Raw genomic sequence first — 18,588 nt, forward strand, 5'->3', positions numbered from 1 at the left:
ACTTAGTAACCTCTAACATGTTACATATTTTACCTTTTTATTTTATTTACTATGTGTTCCTGCCTTATCATCTCTTAGAATATGTTCTGTGAGGCAGAGTTTTTTTCTTCAATTTTGCTAGCTGCTTTTTTGACAGTGCCAGGGAGCATATTTGACTAATAGTGAGTAATCAACATGTATATTTTCTAAATGACTAAAAGTCTTGAGTTCTACCTTTAAGGTAAAGGAAATGTATGCAAGGGTGTTACAAACTGGGGGAGCAAGATGGTAAAGCAGGGAAGCAAATGTGTCCTGTGGGTGAAATTGGCCCACAGTAATATTCTGTAGGACTCAGCAAAGAGGTTAGTTTTGGTCCTCACCAATCTTTATTGTCTCCTACTCTAGTTTACACATTGTTGTTAGTTATTTGCAATCATTTTAGTTCGTGACCGTTTATGTAGAAGTGTGAAAATTCATGAAGTGCTTAAGTCAAATATATTGAGTTATCCTTATTATGAGCATGAAAAATGTAGCTAAATCATATGGGAGGTAAAATTGGTAAGACAATTTCATCCCTTTTAAACTTAGATTGTTTTAAACTGATATTCAGACTTCAGTTAGTGAAGAATAGTGAGGAAAGATGTGTTGTGTGATGTGTGCTTCAGGATTGAGTGATAGGTGATTCTTTACCCTATGACTGAAAGGATAGTGATACTACAAAATAGTATCACTAGATGAGGAAGAAAAGATTTATGTAGGAAGATAAATTTTTTGATATTTGAGTTTGAATTATCAGCTTTTATGAAGAGCATTTTTTTAATGTTATAGCATTTTTATCTGAAATTGTATTCTAGGATAGCATTGTCCAATTAAATTACAATTCAAGCCTCAGGTGCAATTTAATATTTTCTAGTAAAAAATACAGGTGGTATTAATTTTAATAACGTATTTAGCCTAGTATTTTATTTTGATAATATGCAAAATATTATTTCAACATCTCTTCAATAAGAAAATATGATTTTTAAAAATATTCTGAGCTGGAAAAACCCAGTTTTTTCATCCTTACAACACATCTCACTTTCAATTGCAATATTCCAGCAGCTCAAAGGCCACATAGGGCTTCTGGCTACTGTATGAGATGGTGCAGCTTTAAGGTTTGGTTTCAATTTTGGAGAGTCTGTTGTTTAAATACCATTGGTAATAGGTACATGGTGATAGTAGTTGAAAATTCTTGAAGCGAGTGTTCAGCATAGACATAGTGTTATATGAAGCTGTGAAAGCGTACTATATCATCCAAGGATAGGGTATTTATGGAGAAGAGAAGGCCAAGGAAATAATATTTTAAGCAGTATTTTACATATTTTTAAGCAGTATTTTTACATATTTTAAACACTGTCACTTTTTATTTCTATGTCTAAGATCTCTTCTTGTATGTCAATTTCTACAAAAAATGAAATGAAGCCATTATTTATAACATTTCATTTCTTTAGCTAATAGTAGAATTATTTAACTTGAATTATTTATCTGTAATTGTCTTAGATCAGGCTTCAAATAACAAGCTATCACTCAAAGAAATAGCTGAAATTTTAGATCTCTTAAAGTTATATTTTAATAGCAAAGAAAACAAATGTTTATTTCATATTTATTAGGGATAGCATATGAAAAATTCATGTGTCCTTATGCTAAATCAGAAATTATACAATTTGATATTCTGGATGTTTCAAGCTAGAATTTCTGTTTTCTTTCTTAGTCATCAAGAGTTCATATAACTAGAGCTGTCCTGGAGCAATTTTTATCTTTTGCAAAATACCTTGATGGTTTATCTCATGGAGCACCTTTGCTGAAGCAGCTTTGTGATCACATTTTATTTAACCCAGCCATCTGGATACATACACCTGCAAAGGTATGAATTTTATACTTATTCAGTTTGATTTAGTGTAATGTTATACATTATAGTTGCTGGATCTATAGTATTCAGTGGAAAACATTTGAACATTTTAGCTTATTTTATAGTTAATCTGTGGCAATTGTGTTAGGCAGTATCAGGAGATCAAAATATTTATAAGTAGTAAAATAAATGAAACAATAGGTAAAAAAGAATCTTTGTGTAACACTGCATTCTAACATCTTTAGATGTGATACTTTTCAATGAAGAAAATTTGCTATACCAATTTTTGAAAGACTAGGAAAGAGAACAGATAACTAATTGTATTATGACTGTAATCATTTTGCTGGAAAATTGCTTTCATTTTGAAGGTAGAATTTATATCATGACATATAAATAATACTAATTTAAAAATAAATATATACATGAATTAAATATTTTCCAGATAATAACAGAAAATTCTTATTGTTTTATATACAAGGATTTAGTCCTAGTTGAAATCAATAATGAGGGATATTTTGATTTTGAGCCATCTTTTACAGTTTAAAAATATCTCACCGAGTTATTAATTATTGCCTAAGCCCAAATCTGAATTTTGACAACTCTTTTAAGCAAGATGTCTGACATGCCATCTCTATGCTCACATGGTCAGATTGTGAAAGCAAACTATATGTTATGGCCATAGGTGAGGAGAATTTGAAATTGCATGAACTTTTAGGATATATGACAAAAATATATATGTTTTCAGATATGCTTTAGCTGACTGATGTTCTATTGCTATGAAGAAATTTTTACATTGAAAGCTACTGAAATGTACTTTAAGAGCTTTAGTTGACTTTTAAAATATTTTAATCTTTTTATCAGATTAATTTCAATAAATTATTAAATCATTTTAAAATTATTTAATTGCCACAGCTGTTGGACTACCTCTATTATGAGTTTATTAGAATATGTTAATTGCAGATTATATATTTTTTAAATATAAATAATATTGAAGAAGAAAGTTATTTTTAACCTCATAATAAATGGTCATTTCTTGGTCTTTACTAATTCACATTTAAATTAAAACTGAATGTATATAATATGAGCACTTGAGGCATTTTAAATTCATTTTAATGATCTGTTAATATTCTGTATTAGGTTCAGCTTTCCCTATACACATATTTGTCTGCTGAATTTATTGGAACTGCTACCATCTACACCACCATACGCAGAGTAGGAACAGTATTACAGCTAATGCACACCTTAAAATATTACTACTGGGTTATTAATCCTGCTGACAGTAGTGGCATTACACCTAAAGGATTAGGTATGTATACCACTTCCACTGTATTTACATTTGCCTATGATTATTCTGTATTCTGAGTACTGTTAAAGTGAGCAGTGTACATGACTATGAAATCACTGAAATGTTTTCTTTCTTATATAGCAGACTGGCATATTGAGAATTGTTTGTGGTAAAGAAGTTTAGGGCTTTTCAATATTAAATTATTTTGGAATAAAATCAGTTAAAAAGCAACAATAGTCTTTATTTTAGCCTGTATGCTTTTTTTTCATTCAGGAAGATACATTCATAATATTAAAAACAGATAAATGATATTGGTTATAACTGGTGTGTTCTAGTACATCAGTTGCTTTCAACATTTTCAGATTGTTAATTTTTTATATTTTATTCCAAATTTATCCTTTGTTCTGACTATAATGGAAACTAATTCTTCACTGTGATTTCTTTTTTTTTTTAAAATATAGCCAGTTTTTCTAATTATACAAAAAATATAGAAAATAAAATAATACAGAAGAAAAAATATATTTATGACCCAAACCCCAAGAATAATTACTGATATGATTTTGGCATGTTTTCTTCCAGTGTTTCTCATTGCATACATATATAAAAATATTTAAACTTTTTAATTATAGATTGAGATTTTCTCAATTTTTCTATGTTGTTCTTTTCTCAGCTCAATGTAGTAATGTAAGGGGATGTACCATTTACATCATTTCTAAAGTTTTGATTCTGTAAATGTTAGAGCATTCTCTCATTTATATATGTGTTTACCTCCATCTCTGATTTGTTTAAAATTACTGAGAAAGGGGCTAATGACAAATATTTTAAATTTTTTTCAGGAATGTCATATTATTTTACAGTTTTACCAGTAGTATGTTAGAGTACTTCCTTTTGCGTGCTCACAATAGCATTGAATATTATAGTTTTATAATAATCCCGTTGATAAGGAAAAATAACACTTTCCTTTTTTTTTTTTTTTTTTGAGACAGAGTCTTGCTCTGTCACCCAGGCTGGAGTGCAGTGGTGCTATCTCAGCTCACTGCAAGCTCTGCCTCCTGGATTCATGCCGTTCTCCTGCCTCAGCCTCCCGAGTAGCTGGGACTACAGGTGCCTGCCAGCACGCCCGGCTAATTTTTTTGTATTTTTAGTGGAGACAGGGTTTCACCGTGTTAGCCAGGATGGTGTTGATCTCCTGACCTCGTGATACACCTGACTCGGCCTCCCATTTTACTATTCTAATATTTATATAAGCTTACTTTTATTTCTTTTTATTAATGGGGCTTTAGAAGTTATTTATACTCAGATCTGTTGTTTTGTCCTTTTATGGCTTCTTCCATTGCTTTTAAGTTAGTAATGCCTAAAATTTATTGGATTTTTCTGCCAAGCACTCTACATGTTAATTTGTTTAATAATACATATAATGTAATTATAGATAAATAGACATATTCATACACATACATAAGACTGCATCTATATATAACTTTGTTTTTGATATTATCCTCATTTTAAAGATTAGGAAACTGAAAGTTGATACAAACCGAACAGCACCAAAATTTGAATCATATCCATCTGACTCAGAGACCTAGTTCTTAAATGCTACACTATGATAGAGTTTTCTCTAGTCTAAACAAATTATATATTCACACATAATTTCTGCCTTAAAATATTAATTTCTAATTTACAGAAAAGTTACAAAGTTGCAAGCATTGCACAAAGAATTCTCATATGTCCCTCACCAGATTCTCAATATTTTACATCTTATCACTTTAGCCTTTACTATTCTCTCATGCTCTCTTTTTATGTATATATAAACACACCTACAGATATATACACATTTTTTTCTGATTCAATTGATAATAAATTGTAGACATGATACTCTGTCACCTCTAAATACTTTATTGTGTATTTCCTGAAAGGTAAAGGCACTTTGTTAAATAACCAGAGGACACCCATTAATATCAGGAAGTTAGCATTAATATGATACTATCATCTAATTCAGAGACCCCATTCAAATTTCACTAATTACACTAATAATGTCCTTTCTAGGAAAAAGAAATTTATTTTGCCCTAAGTCTGTTGAGGATCGTATGTTGTGCTTAGTTGCATTCTTACTTTTAATGTTCTTCAATGTAGGATAGTTTTTTAGTATTTCCTTGTCTTTCAGGACCTTGACATTTTTGAATAATACAGACCAGTTATTTTTTTGAATAACCTTAAATTTGAATTTTCTGTTTGTTCATGATAATTCAGGTTTTTTCATTTTTACAAGAAATAACACAGAAGTCATATTGTATCTGTCTCCTTGTATCATGTCAAGGAGGCACATGATGTTGAGTTGTCCTTTTACAAGTGATGTTAACTTTAAACATTTGATTAAGGTATTATCTTCCAGGTTTCTTCATTACAAAATCACTCCTTTCTCTTTGGTAATTAATAAGTATTTGGTGGAGAAATACATTGAAACTATATAAATAGCCTGTTCTTCAACAAAGTTTCATCTACTTGTTTTAGTTTGTTGATGATTCTTACTAGATTATCTTTATTGTGATGACTGACAAATGATATTTTCTAAGACATTAATTAAGTTGGCATATCTACTGTAAGGAAGAACTTGTTTTACTCCTCCACTCATCTATCTATCTATCTATCTATCTATCTATCTATCCATCCATCCATCTATCTATCTGTCTATCTATCATCTTTTATATCAGTATGGACTCATGTATTCAATGTGTTATATCAACAGTTAGCATACTTTCTTTGCAAAGGGCCAGATAGTGTTTTAGGCTTACGGAGCCATAAGGTCTCTGTTGCACATAGTCAGCTCTGACATTGTATTGCAGAAATAACCACAGACAGTATGCAAACGAATAGGTGTGGCTTGTTCTAGTGAAACTTACAAAAACAAGTGGCCTGATGGATTTAGTCCTAGGGCTGTGGTTTGTCTGTCTCCTGGGTTGTATCATTATTTCGATGCTCAAGATTTGGCCAGTAGGACCCTTCACATGGATTATGGGACAAATGCCCATAAGTTTTTAATACTATTTTACTTTCTGAAACAAGATGTTTCTGACTTGTCCTACACTTTCCTTATCCCGCCCTGAAATTAGCCATTTTTCCAGGAAGCCCTGGTTTGTTTGGTGGATATGGTTTTTAGAAACCAAGATGTGGATGTGAGGTGTGCTTCTTGGTTTTTGAATGTCATTGCTTCTAAGTACTTTTAGTGGACAGATCTAGGAAATGATGTTTATATCTATGTATATAGGTACATCTCAACTAATTTATCTATATTAAAACCATGAGTTCACAGCAGTACCTTCAATTCCAGTCCAAAGCCACATGGCTCAACCTAGCCTGAAACTTTTTAAATTTGCCGCTTTCTTCTTCAATAGTGAGAAATCTTGCTCCTATTGTCTTTAATATATTTATATATTTTCTTATTCTACATTATAAAACCAATGTTTTGATACACACGGCATAACCTTCTCAGCTTTAACATTGCTAGTCATCTGTAACCATACCCTCAGATTTGACTCTGAATGGCCCTTGTTGTCTCCTCAGCCCCAGTTGTTTCTTTGGCACTGCCACCCTCCTGACCTCTACTGTCTCCTTGGCCCTGACCCTGAAAGTCCTTCCAGACTCACTTGCCTCTGGCTCTGTAAGACCCTGGGTATCACCAGGGCCTCTGCTCCCTCCATAGAACCCTTGCCCCTGAGGCCTCACTGGCTCTAGCTACATCAAAGAGAAGGAAAGGAAGAGTACCAGTACATATATTTTAAATGAAAATGACAGGAAAGTGAAATCAGCATTTATTTTCCTTTATCATTTAAATTATTATTTTACTTTAACATTTTAATACTTTGAAATTAATTTTGTTATATAGTAGAATGTAAGGTTCTGACTTGAAGTCTATAGTTTTCTAAATGACAGCATTTTTCAATACCATTTTAAACAAATGCTTTCTTTTAAGGACACTCTAAAGATAATTTGCACTACACTAGCTTTCGTAGAACTATTCATGTGTAGGCACTCACCTTGAGAAGTAGGATATTTTTGCTTTAACTGTAACTTAACACTTTTGTCTCTTAAATTATTATTATATATAGTTAAGTGTAAAAGCATTGAGATATAGTAAAAATATTATAGGTCAGGTAATACATATTTATGGTAGCAAGTGAAATAATACAAAGGTTTATAAATAAAATGTTACTACTCTCCCAGGTAGCCAATGTTACCAGTCTTGTATATATTTCTACTGCTTTTTCTCTGCTCATACAAACATGAGCTTACTCATGCATACATATAGGTGTTTCAAAGCTTTATTTTGAATACATCATGAACACAAAGTGGTATAATTACATATATCAATGTAATATATAAACAAGTTATAATTATAAATATAAATATAAAATGAACCTCATTTAAACATCACTAAGCCTAAGAAACAGAACATTACCAATGAGCCTGAATATTCTCATGTGTGTTCACACCTCTTTTCTACTCCCTGTCATAGAAATAACTCCGTCCCAAATTTTACGTTATTTCTTTTCTTTACTTGGGTGCTTATTATTTTTTACTATGTTTTACTCTTTTGCTATTTATGTATGTATTACTAATTTATTGTTTAGCTTCTATATTTTACATAAATAGTATTATTTGGGGATTTGTTTCTTCATTCAATTTTATATTTGTTAGATAAATCCGTTTGTATTTTATTTTGCAGAAATTGATTTATATCATACACAAAGCACACAAATATGTATATATTTCTTTGCAACGTGCTGTTTGTATTATGCAGTATACAATAAAAGTAATTATTGCTAACATTTGAGTGCTTGTGATTAAAATGGGCCTGGTACTAGTCTAATTCCTTTACATATGTTGATCTATTTAATCCTCACAAGACGTCCTATGACAAGCGGTATTATTATTCTTACCCTAACAGTAAAGAAGAAAACAAACCTAAGGCACAGAGATGTTATAAAACTGGTCCAATTTTATTAATTGGTAGCAGAAATAGAAGAATAAGGAAATTATTACTAAGACGGTATCTGTCTGTTATTGAATGGAGTGTGGGTGTGATCAGGAAAAGGAATGTGGTACGGAGCTGAGGTCTGGAGCATGGTGAGGGCTTTGGCATGCAGGGCAGGATGGGACCACAATCAGTTGTTAGATATTCAGGAATTTTATGAGCAGCTTGTTAAATCATTGGTAGCTTGAACTTGAAATCAGATTATTATTAATATGATAGAAATCAGAAGTACATAAATGCTCAAAATCAGGACCTCATCCCTCCACTCTGCAGATAATTCCTTTACCAGCATACCAATGGTTGACGGGTTTCCCTGTCAGGCTACTGTCAGTGTTCAATTTCTTGACCAAAGAAGTGTTATACAGGTGTTCATTTCATGATAATTCGTTAAGTTGTTCGTGTATGTTTTCTGTACATTGGCAATATTTTACAATGAAAAGTTTTTTTAAAGTAATACCAAGTGTCAATAGGAGGGGAAGAGTACTTTGTGCATCTTGGTGGCAGTGGGGCAATAAAAGGTGGAGAGCAGTCTGGGAAATAGGGAAGATATTTCTTTTATTATAATAGGCGGGATGGATTTTTTGGATAATAACTTGCTTGCAGATATAATAATCTTCATGTAAATATTAAGTGAATAAGCAGATGCTATACATTATACATGAAGGGATTATGCTTTTAAAACTTGTAAAGCAGTAGATAAATACTGGTTGCTACAAGAAAGGCTTAATGTTACAGGATTTTTATGAATCTAGCTTCATTTTTTAAAAGTATTCTGTATTGTATATTATGCATATTAGAATATATTATATTTTCATTTTTATTAGTAATTAAATATTTTGAAATTACTTTAAAATTTGTACATTATGATAGAACTGATATGTACATTTTAATATTTTATACTCATTTTCACTTATTGACACAGCATAAATGCCCACTATAATATGTATTTTCTGTATACAAGTGACATAGAAGAAATAGGCTGCAAAACAAATAATTGCAATAAAACAGAGTGTCATTTTTTCTGTGCTTTGTTAAATAATGTGTGGGGTGAAAATGGAGAGAGTCCTTAAATGAAGACAAGTTTAATTGAGAATGGAAGACATATTGGGAAACCTATTAATGTAATAAAAACAGAAAAAAAAAGCATTAATATAAATACTTGGGGATTATACATTTATAAATGGATATTAATGTATAACAACTTTTTAAAAAGTTCTTTTTTCCACAAAATCAGACATTCAGTAAATAATTTGAAATTGTCAAAAATTTGAAAGTTAATTTTTGGATACTCATATTATTAAAATTTTATAGCATTAATATAAATATTGTAATTTTAATAAAGATAATTATTCAAGAATGCCATAGTATCCCAACATAATTGCATTTAGCTTATTTAATATCTTGTATTTTTTATTTTTACTTTTTTTTCTGTTTTGTTCTAGATGGTCCCCGGCCATCACAAAAAGAAATTATATCACTGAGGGCATTTATGCTACTTTTTCTGAAACAGCTGATACTAAAGGTAAAATAATTTTATATAATTTAAAATTATAGTATATTAGGTAGAAAGGAATTTCTGGCATGTTTTAAAATTATTATTGTTAAATTAGTAATAGCTACCTTTAATTCATGAATTGCTTTCAAAATTCTGCACATCTTAGTATTCACTTTTATTGAACTTAACTAACTTCTGATTAAATGCTCTCTGAAATATTCCCTATTAAGGGATGTGACAGAAATGGACAAGGAACATATGAATAAGAATTGAGCCCTTATTCTTATAGTAATTGACCATTATTCTAGAAAATGATCTGTGTGCCAGTTTAAGAAGGCTTACATAATGTATTTTATTGTAGTAGAATTTTTTAAATGTTAAGATGACACCAAAGTGAAAATAAATATAAATTGTGAGATAGTACACAAAAATTGATACTGTATAGTCTTGCATTTATATTGTTTTAAGGAAAGAGTAAGTGATTAGAAAATAGTCATAAGAATACTTAGGCGGTCAAAATATGCTAACTTTTTATAGTGAATGTCAATCAAATACTAATGACTTTTAAAAATTGATATAATTTTCTAAATATTTACTTAACTTGAAATAATGCAGTCTATAAATTGTGAAATGTGTGGGGATTTTAATTAAAATATCACTGCATTAAACTAACTCTTATTTTCTTTTAAAATGATTATTTTGACATCTTTTTAAATTAAAATTTTAATTTTAGATGTAAAGTAATAAAATATTTTTTAAAAATTAGGATCGAGGGGTCAAGGAAGATGAACTTCAGAGTATATTAAATTACCTACTTACGATGCATGAGGTAGGACATGTTATGGGCCTTTTATTTTAATTATTTAAGCCAATCTTTAGAGTAAAATTTTAAATCAACATTGGTGATTTATGCAGGATGAAAATATTCATGATGTGCTACAGTTACTGGTGGCTTTAATGTCGGAACACCCAGCCTCAATGATACCAGCATTTGATCAAAGAAATGGAATAAGGTATGATTATAATATTAGTATTACTATTAGACTTTAATGGAGCACAGTTGTTCCTCCTAGAATAACTGCTATTCTGTGAATATTTGAATAAATATAGCAAAGTCTTCCACATAAGAGAATAAATGGAGAATGCTGCTATTGATCCTCGAATACTCAGGAAACTGATGAAGTATATAAACAGTAGTCTCAGGAATCAAGAAGAGTAATTAAATTGTATTTGCTATAGTAAGGACATTACAAATTGTGAATAGAGCTTTTTTTTTTTTCCAAGAAGACACGAAAAAGCAAGGCACATTTTACCAAAAGAGGATACAATGAAATTTTATGATATGAGGCCCGAGAGAGATTATAGCCAGATTTGGAAGGTTCATAGAACGGTAATAACTTTAGTGGTTTTTTTTTTTTCAGCTGGTGATGAAAATTAAAGAATTTTGAGTAGGGGAGATGTTGTGCTCAGATTGCTATTTTGTTAGATTTACAATCACCAGTGTGAAACATTAGTTGAAGGACAAACTGATGTAGCAATATCAGCAGGGAGATTATTTTATTCATCAGTATTAAAGATGATGACTTGAGACAGTGACAGTGCAGTGGAAATACTAGAGATGAAAGATGTTTTGGAATAACAGGCCAAAGCCAAAAGAAACTGAAAACCAACTTTTGTTGTGGCAATTGAAATGTAACTTGGTAGATAGGTGAAATATAATTTCTTAATTAGTATTTTTATGAACTTAACCCTATAATTTAGCTTTTTAAGGAATTCTTCGTTTTTATTTTTCAGGAGTTTTAATTAGTGGGATGAGCAGGATATCGAGGTTATGCCATGTATAACTCAGTGAATTTCCACAGTTTTATTGTGAAAAAGAGTTTGGAAATAATATATCAGCGACTGTCAAGGGCTTTTTTAAGTGCCTTTTTTACTTGGCCATTTATATCAATGAATAACAACTTTCTAGACTTGAAGAACTCCTTTTCAAATTAGAGATCAATCACTATCTCTATATGCATATCTCAGTTGTGATATGAGTATTACCTTTGAGTTTATAATTCATAGGGCTGCCAATCTATTTGAAGAAGATTATACATTTAGTGATTAACAACTGTTATAATTTTTTTTTCTTTTTGAGACAGAGTCTTGCTCTGTCGCCCAGGCTGGAGTGCAGTGTGCAGTGGCGCAATCTCAGCTCACTGCAAGCTCCACTTCCCGGGTTCACGCCATTCTCCTGCCTCAGCCTCCTGAGTAGCTGGGACTACAGGCACCCGCCACAATGCCTGGCTAATTTTTTGTATTTTGTTTTAGTAGAGACGGGGTTTCACCATGTTAGCCAGGATGGTCTCCATCTCCTGACCTTGTGATCCGCCTGCCTTGGCCTCCCAAAGTGCTGGGATTACAGGCGTAAGCCACCGTGCCCAGCCTATAATTTTTTACTCTAGAGTTTGAACTATATGAAACCGTTGATACTTAACTGATTTTACCAAATAATGGCAATTTCATATAGCTCAATCTAATAATGTAGTACAATTACACTCACTCTTCTGAACTTATATTTAGATTGAATAATTAGTGTCCTTATCCTTAGATTTTGCTTTGTTTATTATGTTACCTGATAAATTTAGTGAATCAGTTGAAGATATCCACCTTACTCTTGTAGAAGATACCAAACTTAGATTGTCTAATATGATGAAATGCAGAAATATAATTGTATTATTTTGACACATCGGAAATATGATCCTACAATTGAGAGTGCTATTTGGTAAGATCTTTAGGATTTACATGTATTTTAAATGTATGGTACGAAAGAACTAATTAAGCACAACAGATTAAAAGGCCTTGTGCTCATGGCTGACCATGAGCAGAACATGTATGTTAAAAACAATCACACAGATTAAAAAACGGCCTTTCCTTGACACTTCAGCTTTTCTACTTCAAAAATGTGGAGAAAGCTGGTTCAGAATAGTATAAAAAATGAAAAAAATAGGTTTATTAGATAGAAAATATTGAAAGTGGCTAACGCATTTATATGTCTGTATTCTAGAAAATAGCCATTAAAGGCTAACAGTTGTATATGAAGTATTTTGGGAGGAAAATTCTGGTCTGTTGTAATTCATACAGTTGAATTCAGTATAACAGTTGAACAAAAAGAATGAACTCAGTTTAATTCTGATGGTATGCTAATTGGGCTTAAGGAAGCCCTTGTAATAACAGAACACTGAAGTAAGCAGCTAAAAATTTGATGTTTTTATATCTGGAAAATTTCAAAGAAAGGAATGGACAGCTACCTGTCTTATATAGCTTAGAGCATTTGCTTACTGAATATAGTGAGCTTAAGCAGGTGAATTAGGATTATTGTTATTTAGTAATAATGTATATTACAAGTAAACATTAATTAACAAAGTAAATTTCTTATTCATACTGTATCACATCCCTAGGTATGTAGATGTGTGATGGCCCTAGACATTTTCATGTTTCAACATTAGTCATAATTTCTCTTGACCCAGGGTGGGGTCTAATACCTTTTTTCCTGCTACTCAAAGTTATTCCTAGACAGTAGAAATTCTGTGAGAACTTCCAGTTCTATATTTGAGTGTAGCCACATTTTTAGACTGTGAGGGTTTTTTTTAATTTTTTAATTTTTTTTTAGACAGAGTCTCGCTCTGTTGTCTAGGCTGGAGTGCAGTGGTACCATCTCAGCTTACGGCAGCCTCCACCTCCTGGGTTCAAGCAATTCTCATGCCTTAGCCTCCCAAGTAGCCGGCACTACAGGCATGTGCCACCACACCTGACTAATTTTTTTTGTATTTTGGTAGAGACAGGGTTTCACCATGTTGCCCAGGCTGCTCTTGAACTTCTGCGCTCAGGCAGTCTGCCCACCTTGACCTCCTAAAGTGTTAGGATTACAGGCATGAGCCACCATGCCTGGCCCAGACTGTGAGCTTTTACTTTGGTTCTCCAGACTATTTTTGCTGTTTAGTGTTGCTTCTTATGATTTCTTGAATGTGTTTTTTTTTTTGACATGTCTGACTTTGCTATTCTCAGACTTGTCTTTTTTCATTACTGATCTTGGTTCCTAAAAGTTTTGAAAATGGATTTCAGTGTAAACCCATACATATTTATGAATGTGGGATTTGAAAAAAAAATCTTCCAAAGGAAATAATCACTTTTCTCATAGTTTATTCTTTAATAGATGAAATGCAAAGCATAAAAGAAAAAAAGAGAAAAAGAAGCAGTATCAATAACATCTTTTCTTTTTTAATAGTATAAGCTCTTGGCAAAACTAAAAATAATGACTTTAACTTTAAGCTATTTGTTCCCCTTTGTATCACTGAAACTATGAAAATTATATTGCATCTTTTACTAGATTCTCTTGTTCAGCTGAGTACTTTACCTCAAAATATGCCATGGCATTTTATTTTTTCAGAAACATATTTAATAAAATAAAGCACACTATAATGTTACAGCCCCTAAAGAACCTTTTTGTATTCTAGAATTTGTTGCCAGTGTATATAGTTGTCATTGTCCCTTCTACTTTATGGAAACAAATTACTTTTTTTAATAGAAAAATATGGAATAAAATTTCTAAACACTTACAAATGTTATAATGAATATGGCCCTACTTTTATATAGTACTTGAAGTGATTGTATAGGTTAAGTTGTATATTAGTGGAGGCTGTTTTGCTCCAAGTAACAGAAAACCTCTAAAGCTTTTAAAGTAAAAACTGAACAATATACTTGTTAAAAAAAAACCTTACCAAAGGATTATAAATCATGCTGCTATAAAGACACATGCACACGTATGTTTATTGCGGCACTATTCACAATAGCAAAGACTTGGAACCAAACCAAATGTCCAACAATGACAGACTGGATTAAGAAAATGTGGCACATATACACCATGGAATACTATGCAGCCATAAAAAATGATGAGTTCATGTCCTTTGTAGGGACATGGATGAAGCTGGAAACCATCATTCTCAGCAAACTACCGCTAGGACAAAAAACCAAACACCGCATGTTCTCACTCATAGGTGGGAATTGAACAATAAGAACAGTTGGACACAGGAAGGGGAACATCACACACCGGGGCCTGTTGTGGGGTCGGGGGACGGGGGAGGGATAGCATTAGGAGATATACCTAATGTAAATGATGAGTTAAGGGGTGCAGCACACCAACATGGCACATGTATACATACGTAACAAACCTGCACGTTGTACACATGTACCCTAGAACTTAAAGTATATTAAAAAAAAAATCTTAGAGTAGGAACCAGGAATTGTAGGGCTATTAGGAAACAAGTTTGCTTTATCTACTGCTTTCTGTAAGCTGTTTAATCCTTCCTTCTGTATGTTGACTAGCCTTTCTGAACAGAAACAAAACATTACTGTTCTAGTTTCTGTTTTAAACAGTTTTTGAATTCAGGAGCCCAGCAAAGAGGAGATATTGTTTCTTAGACCTCATTCCAAATTCTCAAAAAGGAGAAATAACTAGGCAGGTGCCTACCTATCATCTAATTAGTTATACCAAGAAAACAGGATTAGGGTGCAGGTGGCTCATGCCTGTAATTCCAGCACTTTGGGAGGCCAAGGTGGTCGAATCGTTTAAACTCAGGAATTCCAGACTAGCCTGGGCAATTTGGCAAAACCTCACCTCTATATTAAAATTAAGAAAAAAATTTTTTAAAAAGAAAATAGGGTTATCAAGTTTAAATGTTGGGGCCAATTCTTAGAGAGAAGAGATGTGGCCTAACTAAGCATGTGTTAGTATGTTGGGAGGCAGTACTTATGAACACCAGTCACATTGCCCTTTTGAGTGTATGGCTGAAGCACTGTTTAAAGAAAAATTATTAAAGCATGCTAGTTTTTAATTTTTCCAAAGAATTATAATCCTGAGAAGAAAATCTTCAGAGTTTTATATTTCACATATGTATAATTTATCTGTAAAGCATGTAGTTTGTTTTTGTTTTTAATATTAGTAAGTTTTTAAAAGATAATTTATATATTTTGTAGGGTGATCTACAAATTATTGGCTTCTAAAAGTGAAAGTATTTGGGTTCAAGCTTTGAAGGTTCTGGGATACTTTCTGAAGCATTTAGGTCACAAGTAAGTTGATATTTGTCATAATGCATTCTAGAAATAACTATTGAGATTATGTTTTTATGAGTTTTCTATGTAATGTAACATGAAATTTGACTTGAAAAATCTAACAGCGGAAAATAATAGCTTTCTGTGGTAGAAATTGTAAAAATGTTTTATAAAATATATTTTATTAATAGTAGATTGTGAAACAAAATTACAATTTAAGTAATTAGTTTATTTCTATATTCTTCCTGAAAAGAAAGCATTATGTATTCTGAAGATGTAATAAAATATTTTGTCAAGATACAATGATGCACATATAGGTATGATTTCAAGGAAAGCTTTCTTGACAAGGAAATACTGTGTATATGCTGAGGTCTTTCTCAGAGTTGATCTTATGCTTACATGCTGAGTCAGTATTTGTTATTAGTTTCTAACAGTAGGGCTTATTGATTAATTTTGTGACTTAAAGATGCTAGAATACCTCATTTCTTTCCCCAAATCCAGAATTTGAATACTTTCTAAGAACTGTTGCTGGCTTAATGATTGCAATTCATGCTACACTATCCAGTGTCGGAATGTTTTAAGAGTATATTTTCCTTACAAATGAAGCCAAGGAAGTAGTGCAACTATAATTTAAATGTTACTAGATGAGGTTCCTATCAGAACCTCATTTTTGCCCTTGTTTTTTTTTTTTTTTGGTGCTTACTTAAATTTGCAAAGCGCTTATTTGTAATAATCATGAAAACTGCACAAAATTCAGACAAGACATGTCTAACAAGCTGTATAGCCTAGAAGTTTAAATATTTTTAAAATTTCGGTACCAAAGAATAATTAAGTAAGGGAGACTAGATATACTATGGATATGGATATAAGGAATAGTTCAAACAAAGCCAGGATTGTAGAAAAGGATATATATGTGTGTGTATATATATACACACACACACACACACACACACACACATATATGGATATATATACACACATATATGGATATATATACACACATATACATGGATATATATACATACACATATATATGGATATATATACACACATATATATGGATATATACACACATATATGGATATATACACATATGTATGGATATATACACACACATGTATGGATATATATACACATATGTATGGATATATACACATATATGTATGGATATATACACATATGTATGGATATATATACACATATATGGATATATACACACATATATGGATATATATACACACACATATGGAGATATATACACACACATATATGGATATATATATATGGTATATGGAACTGTAAGTACACTTGGTGACAGAGTACTGGGAGTGAAGAAGCATATGCCCTTTTTATATTAAGAGATAAAGATCACTTCTTTAACTTCAGTTAATTAAAATAAACTGACTGGAGAAAGTTAAAGGATTGTAGCCCAAGATGCAGCCTCCTAAAAATGTCAAGAAAGCACATTAAAAAATTTACAAAAAGATGAAAACTCAGTTAATACAAAATTAAAAATAAGAAGCAGGCAGTTTCCTGTATAAAGATGCTGTTTGAGATATCCTATTTTCCCCCTTTTTCCTGTAAAATGTATAAATGATACAACAAGAGATAAAAAATGTACTCTCTATCACAAATGTTATCACAAGTTGAAGATAGATGCAAATGTATGAACTCCAGAATACAGGTATCAGCTGCTTAAAGTTGCTAAGGTTGGGTAAAAGCTGTTAAGGCTAAAGAGAAGATAAAATGCAAAGAGAATGGTGAGAGAGTTCACTTATAGCAAATAGGAAGTGTCAGTGAAAGTAGAGTTTCTGAAGATGAGAGGCACACCTTAAATTACAAAAATACATCATTTGTTTGAAATAATAGATATACATATATCATGCCTGATAGCAGAGTTTTTTTGAATCAGATTGGTTTCAGAAAAGGAGAAGATATATCACAAAGAATTACACAGATGAGCTGTATTTGTGGCAAGCAGTCTATCTTTGTGGCTATAGAGAAAGGAAAGTTTTTGGATTGTGAAAGCAAAAGGTTACCCTTGTCCCTTCTTTTACACGTATGCATGGAAGTGTCCTGCAGACGGATGGTCCACGTAAATTAGACTGCATCAAAAGAATTGGCACATCATCAGTGCAGGTGAATCAGATAAAAAACATGGAAAAAATAAGTTAAAGTAACCAGTACATGAATAGCACTTAGCAGAAAAATATTGCTATGGAATACATAGCATTTTGATTTAAAAATTTACTATCATAAGTTAAAAATAAACAAATGCATACATTCATACATACATACATACATAGCTTCTGAGAAAGAACCACTAAACAGAATTTGGAGAAGTAATCCAGCTACTCCGGAGCTTACGCAGGAGGATTGCTTGAGCCCAGGAGTTTGAGTCCAGCCTGGGCAATGTAGCAAGATCCCTATCTGGAAAAAAAATGTTGTAAGAAATGTTAACATAGTGATATGGTTTGGTTGTGTCCCCCCACCTAAAATCTCATCTTGAATTGTAATCCTCACCTGTGAAGGGTGGGACCAGGTAGACATAACTGGATCATGGGGGCAGTTTCCCCCCTGCTGTTCTTGTAATAGTGAGTCGCATGAGATCTGATGGTTTTGTAAGCATTTGGCATTTCCCCTGCTTTCCCTCACTCCATCTTCCTGCCCTGTGAAGAAGGTGCCTACTTCTCCTTGCCTTCCACCATGATTGTAAGTTTCCCGAGGCCTCCCCAGCAATGCAGAACTGTGAGTCAATTAAACCTCTTTCCTTTATAAATTAGCCAATCTTGGGTATTTCTTCATAGCAGCATGAGAAT

At 32.0% G+C, this 18,588-nt stretch overlaps 1 protein-coding gene across 3 annotated transcripts in view; it reads left to right on the plus strand.

Moving 5' to 3' along the window:
- NBEA (neurobeachin) overlaps positions 1–18,588 on the plus strand; it is a 707,824-nt gene that overhangs the window by 165,845 nt on the left and 523,391 nt on the right. For all 3 annotated transcript variants that reach the window (XM_008952234.4, XM_008952238.4, XM_063595707.1), the window contains exons 12-17: positions 1,730–1,882; positions 3,005–3,173; positions 9,624–9,703; positions 10,443–10,505; positions 10,592–10,689; positions 15,695–15,787. In XM_008952234.4, the coding sequence (XP_008950482.4) occupies positions 1,730–1,882; positions 3,005–3,173; positions 9,624–9,703; positions 10,443–10,505; positions 10,592–10,689; positions 15,695–15,787 (656 nt within the window). The remainder of the gene's footprint in view (positions 1–1,729; positions 1,883–3,004; positions 3,174–9,623; positions 9,704–10,442; positions 10,506–10,591; positions 10,690–15,694; positions 15,788–18,588) is intronic.

Source organism: Pan paniscus, chromosome 14, assembly GCF_029289425.2.
Source record: "Pan paniscus chromosome 14, NHGRI_mPanPan1-v2.0_pri, whole genome shotgun sequence".
In the NCBI taxonomy this organism is placed as follows: Eukaryota; Metazoa; Chordata; class Mammalia; order Primates; family Hominidae; genus Pan; species Pan paniscus.